The 13,732-nt window shown below is 42.5% G+C and overlaps 1 protein-coding gene across 3 annotated transcripts in view; it reads left to right on the forward strand.

The window, feature by feature from the left end:
- Positions 1 to 13,732, forward strand: part of LOC147310689 (pleckstrin homology domain-containing family A member 5-like) — a 157,735-nt gene that overhangs the window by 60,280 nt on the left and 83,723 nt on the right. For 2 of the 3 annotated variants that reach the window (XM_086268990.1, XM_086268992.1), the window contains exons 4-5: positions 7,548 to 7,631; positions 12,232 to 12,285. In XM_086268990.1, the coding sequence (XP_086125116.1) occupies positions 7,548 to 7,631; positions 12,232 to 12,285 (138 nt within the window). The remainder of the gene's footprint in view (positions 1 to 7,547; positions 7,632 to 12,231; positions 12,286 to 13,732) is intronic. The other variant, XM_086268991.1, reaches the window with a different exon arrangement.

The raw sequence follows: 13,732 nt of genomic DNA on the forward strand, positions 1-13,732 counted from the left end.
AGAAACTGCTGGTGTCCTTCTACAGAGCCACCATTGAGAGTGTTCTAACTTACTGCATATGTATTTGGTACACTAGCTGCACAGGGGCTCAGAGGAAAGCACTCCAAGGGATCATTAACACCGCCCAAAAGATCACTGGCTGCCCTCTCCCCACACTGGAAGTTCTACACAACGCCCACTGTTTTAAAAAGGCCCAAAACATCATAAAAGACACCTCACATCCTGGCCACTCCCTGTTCGAACTGCTGCCCTCAGGCAGACGGTACAGGGCAATCAGAGCAAGGACTAATAGACTCAAACACAGCTGTTATCCAACTGCAATAACACATCTGAATACTACAAAAAAATGTCCATCACGCCACTCTTGTGTTAATCTATGCACGGTCTGAAGCATGTGTGTGGGAATGTATGTGAATGTTTTACTGTTACATCTTATTAGTATTTTAAGTATTCTATCTATTTTATTTATTGAATTTTATTGTTTTATTTATATTTTGATATTGCTAGGGATGATGCAATGATCGGGGACCATTCTTCATTTCGTTGTTCTCGTGACAATGACAATAAAGTTTCTGATGTTCTGATGTTCTGATGTTACTTTTAAAATGTATTCCACTACAGATTACATGCCCCAAAATGTATTTTGTAACGTATTCTGTTACATTACTCAATGGCAGTAACGTATTCTGAATACTTTGAATTACCTATTATATTATCGTGCTTTTTACAACTACATGAATGTCCTATTGCTGTGATTTATTACTATTACTGAAGGTTACTCTCCATACCAACACCAGCTAGATGTTAAAATCTTAATATAAATGAGTAACAGTAGGTGGACATTAGGTAAGGCTGCACTTTTTGCAGTGATCTCGTATAGAAAACTATTCGGCGCGTATATAAAACAGGTCCGCGGCTCCGAACCGTAGTAAAGGACCTCTGGCTAATACGTCGGGTTCGTGTCGGGCTCGTAGCTGAAAACTAGCTTTACTTTGTTGTCTGGGTCAACTTTGCTAGCGAGAGTCAGAGAGAGGCGTTGAAAGGCTGCTCCAACGGGACTTATTGTTGTGGAGGAAAACACAAACACAGCGTACAGTCGAGTCTTAATAGCTTACTTACAGCTGGGCTACAGCACGGACTACACTGCCCATGAGGCTACATTCTTTAGGGTGATGCCTGTAACACTCTGCCTGTTGCCTTCATATTAAATTGAATAATAATTTTAAAAAATATTTCTTCACGTCATTATGGCAGAAAGTAGGGGTGACATGGGCCGCGAGATTGAGACCCAGGCATTAGAGCCTCTTACTGTGTGTTTTGTTTGGGTTACCAAAAACAGAGAGGGCATAGCCGAACATATGAAACAGGAAAAGACTGCAGTGTAATCCATTTATTTCAACAAAGTAACTGTATTCTGAATACCACCTTTCGGTAACTGTAACGGAATACAGTTACTCATGTTTTGTATTTTAAACACGTAACGCTGGTGCATGTATTCCATTACTCCCAACACTGTTTGTTGATGATGATGGGAGAATAATGGGCTAATGGCTTACCCCATGTTGTTGTATTTCATTGGACCTTTTTGAAAAAGAAAAATTGAAAATTCCACATTTCCAGTGTTGCCGTCTTCCTCTGACTCCTGCACACTAGTGGAACATGGTTGGGACCAATCAAGTCAGCTAGGATGGTTTCCAACAGGATGGCTGTTACAAGTGTCCGTCAGTCCCGTCTCACATTTTGAAGAAGCTCATATAAACTAAGTTAAAGCTGCATAACCATGGCAACGAAGTCAGTCAGAGGAGAATGATGTTGGTGCTCCAATCACAGCAGGTAGCTTTTAGCTAAGCCAATGCTGAAGTTAACAGCATGTTTATGGTTGTGGAATAGTAGATGCTACCGATACTAGCTAGCTAGCTAGCTCATTTTGGAAAGTCGGTACACTCTAAAGTAAATCACTTCACTGTGACAGGACAAAACCCTGTTTGTTTGTTTTTCTATCATAAGAAAGTTTTGATGATGGGAAGTGACTCATAAAATATGTTTTGACATGTGCAGGAAATTTTTAGATGGCGCCTAACCAACAGTACGTTAACTTTGTTAGCTTATAGCACAGCTGCTACAAAGGTTGGTAGTTTTGTAGTACAAACATGAAATGTGGTGTTTTTTGTTCACTGCGTCTGATCGGTACAGACGAAATAACAGTTGTGCCTTACACCGTGAATCAGCCACGGAAAGTGCTTTTCCCACTCGCTGTTGTACTTGTTGCCTTTCTTGTTAGACGCATCTTCAGTTGGTGCAGGTTGTGTGTTTGTTTCATCCTGATGAGCTCGTTTTCTTCCATTTTCTTTTAAAGAGTTCAAATATTGCTCACCTAACCCTTTTTTTCAGTGTGTAAATACGCTTCCCAGTTCCATTAGATTCTCTGAGCCGATCGCGCATACAGTCTACCAGCGGCAAACACAGAAGAATTGTGGGACATTTTGTAGTGTTTAAGGCCAATTACAATACAATTTGTTATCACAACAAACTCTGCAGCATTGTGACATACCGTGGCTTTACAAAAAAACAAAGTGGCTTGAAAAGTTTGCCCCATATGCAAAGTCATTTATCACACAGACAGCTTACAGCTGTAAACACCTGTATACCACTGTCAGATGAATCAGATCAGTCAACTCTCTGCTTTAATTGTTGAACAAATGAAGCAAGGCAGCAGATGAACTGGGAAACGGCGGTGGTTGTGTGTACTAACTGGATTTAAATCGGTCCCCAAGTAAAGACTTCAGTCTCCTTAAAAAGCAGAGCATCCAGCAGTGACTGTGACTGCTAGTGTTATAGTCTTAAACCATAATAAAAAAAACATAACTGGTGATACCGGATTCTTTCTCGGCCCCATAAATGTTCCATAGCAACCCAGTAAAGTGAAACCTCTCCAGTGTGGCTGTTTTTGTGTTAACTGGAATATTATTACTGTACTTAAAGATTCTATATGATGCTACAATTTCTGTCCCTGTTTATGTTATTTGTATTTCTATTATCTCCCTCTTGGAGAATAGAGATTGAGGAATGAAATGCTGGAAATTGCCTCATAATCATCTTTCAGTGGCTGTGATGAAATGATCTCGTTTACTCTCTAATAGGAACGGATCCAAATGTAGCGGTTCCCGTTCCATTATCGAGATTACTTATCGATTGTCGTTGGGTTCTCACTCGCTCTGTCCTGAGCGTTACCACCATCACTAAGCTGCATAGCAACAACGTTACACTGGTGCAAATGAGTTGCGTGTTGTGCAGTCAGATGTCTGTTTCTCTTTGTGTTGTGACCAGTGTGGGGTCATTACTCGAAAAAAGAAATGTATTACACTTTCCACAGAACACTTCCTTTAAAGGTAATACAGTACATTACTCTTACTCAAAAGTAATTAAGTAATTATTCTTTGGAGTAATTACTTAATTACTCCAAAGAGAAAATCATACATTATTCTACTCGTAACATTACTTTCATCTTCCTCTGTAGAATCACCTGAAATAGTCTCATTATTACCATTTAACAGTATAAACCTACCAACACAGACCCCTGTCCTAATGAGGGCACACACACACAGACACACACACACACAGACAGACACACACACACACAGACAGACACACACACACACAGACAGACAGACAGACACACAGACACACACACACAGACAGACAGACACACAGACACACACACACACACAGACAGACACACACAGACAGAGACACAGACAGACAGACAGACAGACACACACACACACACACACACACACACACACACACACAGACAGACAGACAGACAGACAGACAGACAGACACATAGACACAGACAGACACACACAGACACATAGACACAGACAGACACACACAGACACACAGACACAGACAGACACACACAGACAGAGACAGACACACACACAGACAGACAGACACACAGACACACACACACAGACAGACACACACACACACACACACACACACACACACACACACACAGACAGACAGACACATAGACACAGACAGACACACACACACACACACACACACACACACACACACACAGACAGACAGACAGACAGACACATAGACACAGACAGACACAGACAGACACATAGACACAGACAGACACACACACACACACACACACACACACACAGACAGACAGACACATAGACACAGACAGACACAGACAGACACATAGACACAGACAGACACACACACACAGACACACACACACACACACACACACACACACACACACACACACACACACACACACACACACACACACACACAGACAGACAGACACATAGACACAGACAGACACAGACAGACACATAGACACAGACAGACACACACACACACACACACACACACACACACACACACACACACACACACACACAGACAGACAGACACATAGACACAGACAGACACACACACACACACACACACACACACACACACACACACACACACACACACACACACACACAGACAGACACATAGACACAGACACACACACAGACACATAGACACAGACACACAGACAGATACAGACAGACACACACAGACACACACACAGACACACACACAGACAGACACACACACACAGACAGACACACAGACAGACACATAGACACAGACACACACACACAGACACATAGACACAGACACACACACACAGACATACAGACAGACAGACACACACACACACAGACAGACACACACAGACAGAGACACAGACAGACAGACACACACAGACAGAGACACAGACAGACACACACAGACACATAGACACAGACACACACACAGACACATAGACACAGACACATAGACACAGACACACAGACACATAGACACAGACACACAGACATACAGACAGACACACACACACAGACACACACAGACACACACACACAGACACACACAGACACACACACAGACAGACACACAGACAGACACACACACACAGACAGACACACAGACAGACACATAGACACAGACACACACACACAGACACATAGACACAGACACACACACACAGACATACAGACAGACAGACACACACACACACAGACAGAGACACAGACAGACAGACACACACAGACAGAGACACAGACACATAGACACAGACACACACACACCCTGCAGCACAAAGACTCTGCAAAGCGACCGTCGCAGTGATTCTACTGGAGCGACATGAACAGGTAGAAACGAGCCCTGCAGCCTCACGACTCGTCTTTTTCTTAACTGGTGAAGTTCAACGGCGACTGACTTCACTGCTCACCAATGACGGCTGATTTGACGGCGGTCCTGGGCCGGGATTAGCTGCATTTTGTTGACTTGTTTACTTCCTTTAAGAGTGTTTCCAACAACATGTAAACTGTGTAAATTTGTTTCCAAGTGACAGTGACTTCCACCTGTTGTCCACCAAATTACAGCTCAGTACAATGAAACTGCACATATTTGGCCTGTGAATTGGGACGTACTCAGTGATGGCAGATCTTGAAGGTTTGTTTGTTGTCGTCTCAGTCAAAGGTCAGACGAGAGAATGAATCAGAATCAGAAAGACTTTATTTATCCCCAAGTGGCAAATAACAAACAACAGAGCAGCATGACGTTGAAGATCAGAACAATAAGAACAGGCAATAAGAGTGAGATAATAAATACACATTATGGGGCCAGTACAATGGTGCGGTGGTTAGCACTGTTAGCTCACAGCGTGGTGCAGGTGTGCTTGTCCACACCTGCAGTGACTGTGACTCAGTGGGGTTTACACCAGAGTTGTAAGGCAGCAGGAATATAACGCTGAGGAGCAGATTTGTGGCCCTGTTGGTCTCCCCGTTGTTGTTATTATTGTAGGTTTTTTACCTTACAGTATAAACTGCTTGGAGGCAAGTGTTGCTGTGATTCAGCACTTTATAAACAAAATGAAATTGGATGCATACAGTGAAATGAATGAACCACCGGCTTCATTATTTCTAATAAAATAAGCTGACTTCAGCAGAGACGGTACGTCACAGCACATAGAGATCATCCTGGCTCCGTAGCATTCGTGTTGTACCTCGTCAGTCTCTCGCCGTTAGAGCAGTTCCTTCTTCCTGTGTGGAAACACTGCACCACTAGATGTTTCACCGTCAGTCTGGATCCTGGGTATCGAAGATTCGAGAGGTCCCTCATCCTGTCCACGTAACCCCTCCCACTGGGTGACCTGCGTTGTAGCATCCCAGCAGCGCCCTGTTTCTCTTGCCCACTGATGCCGTCTTGTTCCAGTAGCCTTCTCATCAGTGTGTCCTGTTTCCTCGGCACCTGACGGCTTCGTTTTTGTCTCTCGCTGATGTCTGAGGTAGGCTTGGTTAGCATGTGTGTAGTATTACCACGACGCTCTCCAGCTGCTGCTCCTGCACTGTCGACTGTAGTGCCCACAATCCAAAGTGGCGAGTTCTAACCATGTTAGTAAGATGTCCTCTGTATATGAACTATTTCAAATGACCTGTCAGTTACACACACTGTGCTCATGCTCACTTATCTTCTGTGGTGCTGACCAGACCTGTCAGCTAAGTGATGAAGCTCCACAGCAGGACTCCACGCTGGTAGCTGGCAGTGACACCAAGCTGCAGCTGTAGCAACTCTCTGCAAGTAAACTAAGAGTGTTTTAGATTCTTCACTAACTGAAGGGTCTTACAAAGAACAAAGTTCACTTTAACCTGATGGTGCTTCCAGCAGAAATGAATCTTAAATCAGAATCAGAATACTTTACTGGTCTCCAGGGGAAATGCTACAAAATGTGAGTTTAAGCACTTAAATAAATGGTTCAAATAACTTTGCCATGAAGACACTTTTAATGTCTTAACATCACTCAGAAATTACAACTAAGACGTTAAAGTAACTTATCTTAAATAACTGGTTGTTGCAAGGTCAACATAACTGCAGCAGCGACAGGATGATAATTATCATCTCATTTTGTATTTTCTGATACAGCTCTGATCACTGGTTGTTGTTTACTAGTCATGACAATTTGCATTTGATCAAAGAAGGTAGCATTGTGCAAATGTCCTGTTTATAATGTTGGGCACCTGCAGTCAGCTGAGACTGAAGAAGTCACCTGGTGATGATGATGGTGGAACGGTTCTCCCACTGAGAACGTCCAGATGAACCGAACCAACCTTTGGGATCTACGTACCTGCATGACGGAGCATGCATCGAGACATCATGCTGATGTTTAGCACCACACACTGTTCCAGATGTGTAAATAAGTGTGGTGCTGTTGTTCTGCATGTCAGTGTCTGCAGAGAACTGTTTTCCTTTTCTCCTGATACATCAATAAAACGATGGCTGATAAGTTTGATTTGTGACTGCATGTCTTTAAGTCACATTAGATTTAAAGCCTCTCCTTGCTGTGATGGGTAGGTCAGGGTACCCGTGGACAGGTCACCACTCTCTGAAGGTTTAGATCGAAATCATTTTCTATGAATTCACTCACACTTTGTTTTCCTGTCTTTCCTTTTCTCTCTCTGCAGCCACAATGAGCGAAAGGTGACCTGTAAGCACCCGGTGTCTGGGTTCCCCTCACAAGACAACTGCATCTTTGTGGTTAATGAACAGTAAGTTTCTCTGCACTGTCACACGTACACGCAGCATTAAATGCGACTGATTTCTGTGCTGATTTCAAAGGTCAAAGGAAACTGTTAGGAACGGGTGCAGCTGTTATAGATGTGCAGATGTGACCGATTCTCACACTTCTCACACTTCTCAAATGCATGAATCACTGATTTCTCTCCAGTTTCCAGCCCTCCGTGTTTACAAGGTTTGACTGTTGCACGTCACTTAGATCCACATGTCTGATTTCCTTTGCTGTTGCCTGTGTGTGTGCAATTGTTTGTTTTTGCCAGCTTTGCTTCAGAATCATAAAATAGCAACATAGACAGTCGTAATAAAGAAGTGACTTTCTCCTCTCCAAGGAACAAAACTAGAGATTAACAATAAAAAAAATCAGGATAACTGAGCTGAAATTAAATTTAGGGATGGAGCTTTTTTCTCTGTTCTTGTGCAGCTGACACACACACACACACACACACACACACACACAGAGACACACACACACACACACACACACACACACACACAGAGACACACACACACACACACAGAGACACACACACACACACACACACACACACACACACACACACACACACACACACGTTACTTCTAAGTTCACTTTGGCAGGATCTCTCTCGCTCCTTTTCTCACTCTCTTCTTCTTCCTTCCCAATTATCTCCTGAGTCAAGGTAGCAGTTAAGGATGTGTGTGTGTGTGTGTGTGTGTGTGTGTGTGTGTGTGTGTGTGTGTGTGATGTAAAATTATGTTAATTAGGTGCACAGAATGTGTATTTTTAAACCTGCTGAAAACAGCGGAGGTGAGAAAGTAAGAGGGAACGAAAGGTGTTAAACTGCTAATGAGACTTTCACCTTGTTCCGCACTGATGATGATGATGATGATGATGATGATGAAAGTGAAATATTCCTCCTTTTAAGTTCAGTCCAAGTAAGTTTGCTGATGTGACCTGTACAGTTATGACTCCTGGCTTTTGTGGATCTAATGTTCCTTTGGTGCACTTTGCCAAACACTCTGTGCTGCCACAGCCATAAAAGGCTGGATGCTTAGTTTGGCTCTCGGGTCGAGATGAGCTCCTTGACAACAGCAAAGTTCATCATGAATAATTCTAATCAAATATAATCAAGCATAAATCAGTCAGTGTGATGAATGAGAAAATGTAACCTCTGTAATGGAAGTTTTTTGGAAGTGCAGTTTAATTGATTGCTGAGACACACAAAGTACAGGATGTGTAAAGAGTAGGAATGTGTGCATGTGTCACACATGTATGTGTGAGTGTGCATGTGTCACACATGTATGTGTGAGTGTGCATGTGTCACACATGTATGTGTGAGTGTGCATGTGTCACACATGTATGTGTGAGTGTGCATGTGTCACACATGTATGTGTGAGTGTATAGAGGTGGAGGAGCAAGTTCACCAAGAATAAAAGCTGAGGCAGCAATTTTCCTCTCCAAGTCATTCCCAGGCTGTGCAGCACACAGTGAAGTGAGACAGCGTTCCTCCAACACCGCCGTGCTACGTACAACAATCAACACATGAAGTGCAGTTGTGCAAAGTGACCAGACACAACAGCGCAACAGAAAAGTGCAACTTCTTAATCAACCAAAGACCCAGACAGACTTTTAATTCATTTGAAAGCCTGATGCTCAGCCTCGTCCACCCCAGCTGTAAAACTCAGAAACCAGTCTTGTTCTCATCTATGGTCCACCTGGGCCTTACACAGAGTTTCTCTCTGATTTCTCAGACTTTTTATCTGATTCTCAGCTCATATAAAATAATTATTGTGGGTGATTTTAACATCCATGTAGATGCTAAGAATGACAGCCCCAACATGGCATTTAATCTGTTATTAGACTCAATTGGCTTCTCTCAAAATGTAAAAGAACCCACCCACCACTTTAATCACACTCTAGATCTTGTTTTAACATATGGCATAGAACCTGAACATTTAACAGTGTTTCCTGAAAACCCTCTCCTGTCTGATCATTTCCTGATAACATTTACATTTACAATAATTGATTACACAGCAGAGTAGACTTTATCAAAGTAGATGTCTTTCTGAAAGCGCTGTAACTAAGTTTAAATATATAATCCACCCACTGTTATCATCTTCAATGCCCTGTACCAACACAGAGCAGAGCAGCTACCTGAACGCTGCTCCAACAGAGGTAGATCATCTTGTTAATAATTTCACCTCCTCACTACGTACGACTCTGGATACTGTAGCTCCTGTGAAAACTAAGGTCTCTAATCAGAAGTACCTGACTCCGTGGTATAATTCTCAAACACGTACCCTAAAGCAGATGACTCGTAATCTGGAGAGGAAATGGCGTGTCACAAATCTAGAGGATCATCATTTAGCCTGGAGAAATAGTTTGCTGCTTTATAAGAAAGCCCTCCGCAAAGCCAGAACATCTTACTATTCATCACTGATTGAAGAATAAGAACAACCCCAGGTTTCTCTTCAGCTCTGTAGCCAGGCTGACAAACACTTTGTTTCTTTAATATTTCCAAATGATTTCCTGGTTTCAGTTTGGTGTTCAGTGTCTTCTCTTTTTAATCTCCCTCCTTAAAAACTGTTTGCAAGCACATGTCCCCATCATGACTCTTCTTTCCATCAGCAGAGCCCAGGACCACAATACAGGAAGTCTAGGCCAGCTCTCTCTTTAAAAACTCTGATCCTGTGAGTATGACCCAGAAGGCAATGCAGAGTTCAGATGGAGCCTACATGAGTGAGGGAGTCTCCCACTTCTGTTCCCACTTCACCTTTGCAGGCCCAGCCTCTATAAGCCACATTCATGACAGCCCTCTAGATTGGTGCACTTGTTGTACCAGGGTTAATTTTAGGGGCCTCAGGGCTCTGTTAAATTTAAAGGGTTGAACTATAAGAGCTATTTACTCTAAAATGGGTTAATACTCAAATGATAATAACAGTCACAAAATAACTAATTAACCTACTCTAACGCTGACTTCGATCTCATCTCGGGGAGGAGAGAGGTTGGAGTAGAGACTGAGCACGCCCTGGCCACCGTCGCCTTCATCTCTGTGTCCCGTGCTGAGGAAAATAATCTAACAAGAAGGCAGGATTCCCTGAAAATTCGATCCTTCGGGAATACAGCAGGACTATAAATCTGCTCACAGTTGGGAAAAGCTGCAAGAAGCTGGAAACATGTAGATCCGTTCCAAACGATTCTCATGTTTCCTAATTTTTCTGATCTCGTAATCTAGGGCGTGTTGGGTGCCCCGAGCGTAATATATTGACGATTTGTCATCTAGCATGAAATGTTACGCTTTGGGAGTGAGAACGTGTTGACCAATAATGTCTCTGCCAAGTGCTTAGGCTCCACCCGCCTCTTCTCTCACTGTCTAGACATCCAATAACGTTCCTTAAGTAAAGTCATGTGATGTGCAGCCACACCCTGTCATTCTTTTCCCCACATACTTGATTTTAAAACGGAGTTTAAACTTTGCCATCCCTATGAAAGGTCAAAGTTGAATCACGTCTCCAGACACAAAATCGAGACATCTATGATGTTAGAGGAGCATGAGCTCAGACTCTGTACCATGTCCCCCAGCTCGTCCCGCGTTGCTGCAGGGGGTCTTAGCATAGTCCCAGGGTGGTGGCATTTCCCTGACCTTGTCCTCCATCCCTGGTCTTCAATGCTGCTGCATGTCCGCTCCATCTCCTTGGAAACAGGAATCCGTGGCCCAGTAATACACATGGTCTATCCGTCTCCTGCATGCTGTGGTTTCAGGTGCAGTCAGGGTACCTGCAGCAGTTAAAGTCCAGATCACCCTGGCATTCAACCACAACTCAGAGAAAGCAGCTCCTGGCTCTGTCATCCCTCCAACAAAAGATGCTCCAAAGTGATATATGTAGCAGTCAGGGCAGCTGGTAGCGAGAGCCTTCATACCACACGGTGTACAGCGCGCCTCCAAGGGAAGCATGGTCATCAGGGTCGATCTGGTCTGAGTCCCGTTCTCTCTTTCTGTCTCCCCTTTTTTAATTCTCTGTTACGAAGGTCACTTCCTCTGCCCCGCCTCCATCTGTGCCCCTTATCAGAGAGGCTGCTCCTCCCTTTTTTTCATTACTGATGCTAATCTATGGCAACATAATCATTCTCATTCGGATGTACCACACACCTCTGCAGCTCTTGCTTTTATCGGTGCTTCAAGTTTTCGCCCGTCCTGTCACGTTCAGCTCACATCTTTCTCTGATGTTTTGCTAATAGTTTCACATTTTCATCATCCTAACGAGTTTAGATGAGTTTTTAAGCTCTGACCGTGTTTGACACATTTGTCTTTTTAGTTCCTCTGTCTGTCCGCAACTATTCACTTGTTTCATTGTACAAACGATATAAAAGGCATGATGAGAATCTGAAAGAATCAGGGTGTGTGGGGCTAACAGGAGGCTCTGAATGATTGTGGGACTGATCAAAGTCAAATCTGATGTTCTGGAGAACAAACATCTTTTATTTGTTGGTTTATTTGACTATAACTATTAAATATTGCATAATTTGGTTTCATTGTTGAGTTACCGCTTTGATTTAATGTGATTCTGTCTCCCTTCCTGTTCTGTTTGTAGTGTGAATTGTGGAAAGTTTGTCCACCCTGAGAAACCTGTAGAGGCTGTCACCAGGTAATGAGCCCTCATGTCAGTGGACGAGCTGCTTTGGCTTCAGCTTCTCTTTCAGCCTTGTTGCTTTAAAACCTTTTGCTGCTACTTCAGAGCACATGTTAAACGCTCAATAACAGCTTAGGCTATGCTCAGCACGTTCCTGTTGTACAGTGAACTATGCGTGTAAATCACCAGCAAATCATTTTATTTCACAGGAGCAAAATTCAGTAGTTAATGTATCATTTTTTGTTGTAATAAACTGAATTTGGATTTTATGAATTGTAGCTTTCTTTACTTTGATGCTAGCTTATATTTGTTAGTGTTAACATTAACGCTAACACTAGCTGACTGACTACACCAGAGGACAGCCAAGCTTTAGGAACTAAATACATCCTAAGCTCTTAACATGATGGATTCTTTGTTAGTGAAGCACGATTGTTTGGGGTAACCTTCTTCATGGGTTATTTCGTGGTTTGTGTGATGGACCGAGGTGAAAAGCAGGAGGAGTCCCATAAATATTAAAAGAGGGTTTTATTTAACCCAAAGAGTGATATTTACAAAAAGGATAAATGTCGAGCACTGAGGACTGAACTCAGGCAAACAAAATGTGGACTCGACAAACCAACAAGGGCTTATATAATGGCTGATCAGACCACTATGACTCAACACAGTCACAACCAGTACAATCCAGTTTGTTAGTCAACTAAACACCAAAGAAGAAAATCAAAAAACACTAGACTCTGAATTCAAATACTGAGTTAAATACAAAAGCTCGTTTAAATAAAGAAAATGCCCCCCCGCAGGAAGTGGTGGAGCCCTTTATGTATTGAAGTGCTCTAAGCCTGTGGTCTGGCAGCTCCCAGGGATCATGGCAGGTAAAAGAAACGAGGGTTAGTCCCAATCACAAACCAGTTGCCCCGTGGCTCCGGCTGCTACGAGCAGCTCCTCCTGCGTAACTATCTTATGTTGCATCCTTTATTGCAATCTGCACATCAGAAATCTTGTAATAAGTATTTGTAGGTTATGTATCTCTTTTTGCAAGCTGAGACTTATTTGCATCTCAGTGTCCTGCAGACCTTTCATTGGTCAAAGCTTTGTAACTTTGTGAGAAATAAGCATTAACACATTTATAAGTATCTCATTTCATAATCTGTATACATTTAAATACACTGTTCATCATTTACTTTGACTTTTTAAATGATAAACAGGTCCTAATAACTTTTACTTGATGGAATACTTTTAGAAATTGTTAAAACTTACATAAAATATAAAAAAAAAAGATTTTGATATAATATATAGATAATATTTATATTATATAAATACATTTAAAAATTATAATGACAGACTAACAATTTTGTCATTAAACATGTTATATGTGGGCTTATAATCAAGACTAAAGCATTTATATTCATGTTTGTAAATGATGTACTATGGAGGACTAACACTGACTAATGCCTTACTAATGCTT

The sequence above is a fragment of the Aulonocara sp. 'chitande type north' Nkhata Bay genome, linkage group LG17 (assembly GCF_057382095.1).
Source record: "Aulonocara sp. 'chitande type north' Nkhata Bay isolate Kocher_YH1m ecotype deep benthic linkage group LG17, A_spYH_male_GT1.1, whole genome shotgun sequence".
Classification (NCBI taxonomy): domain Eukaryota; kingdom Metazoa; phylum Chordata; class Actinopteri; order Cichliformes; family Cichlidae; genus Aulonocara; species Aulonocara sp. 'chitande type north' Nkhata Bay.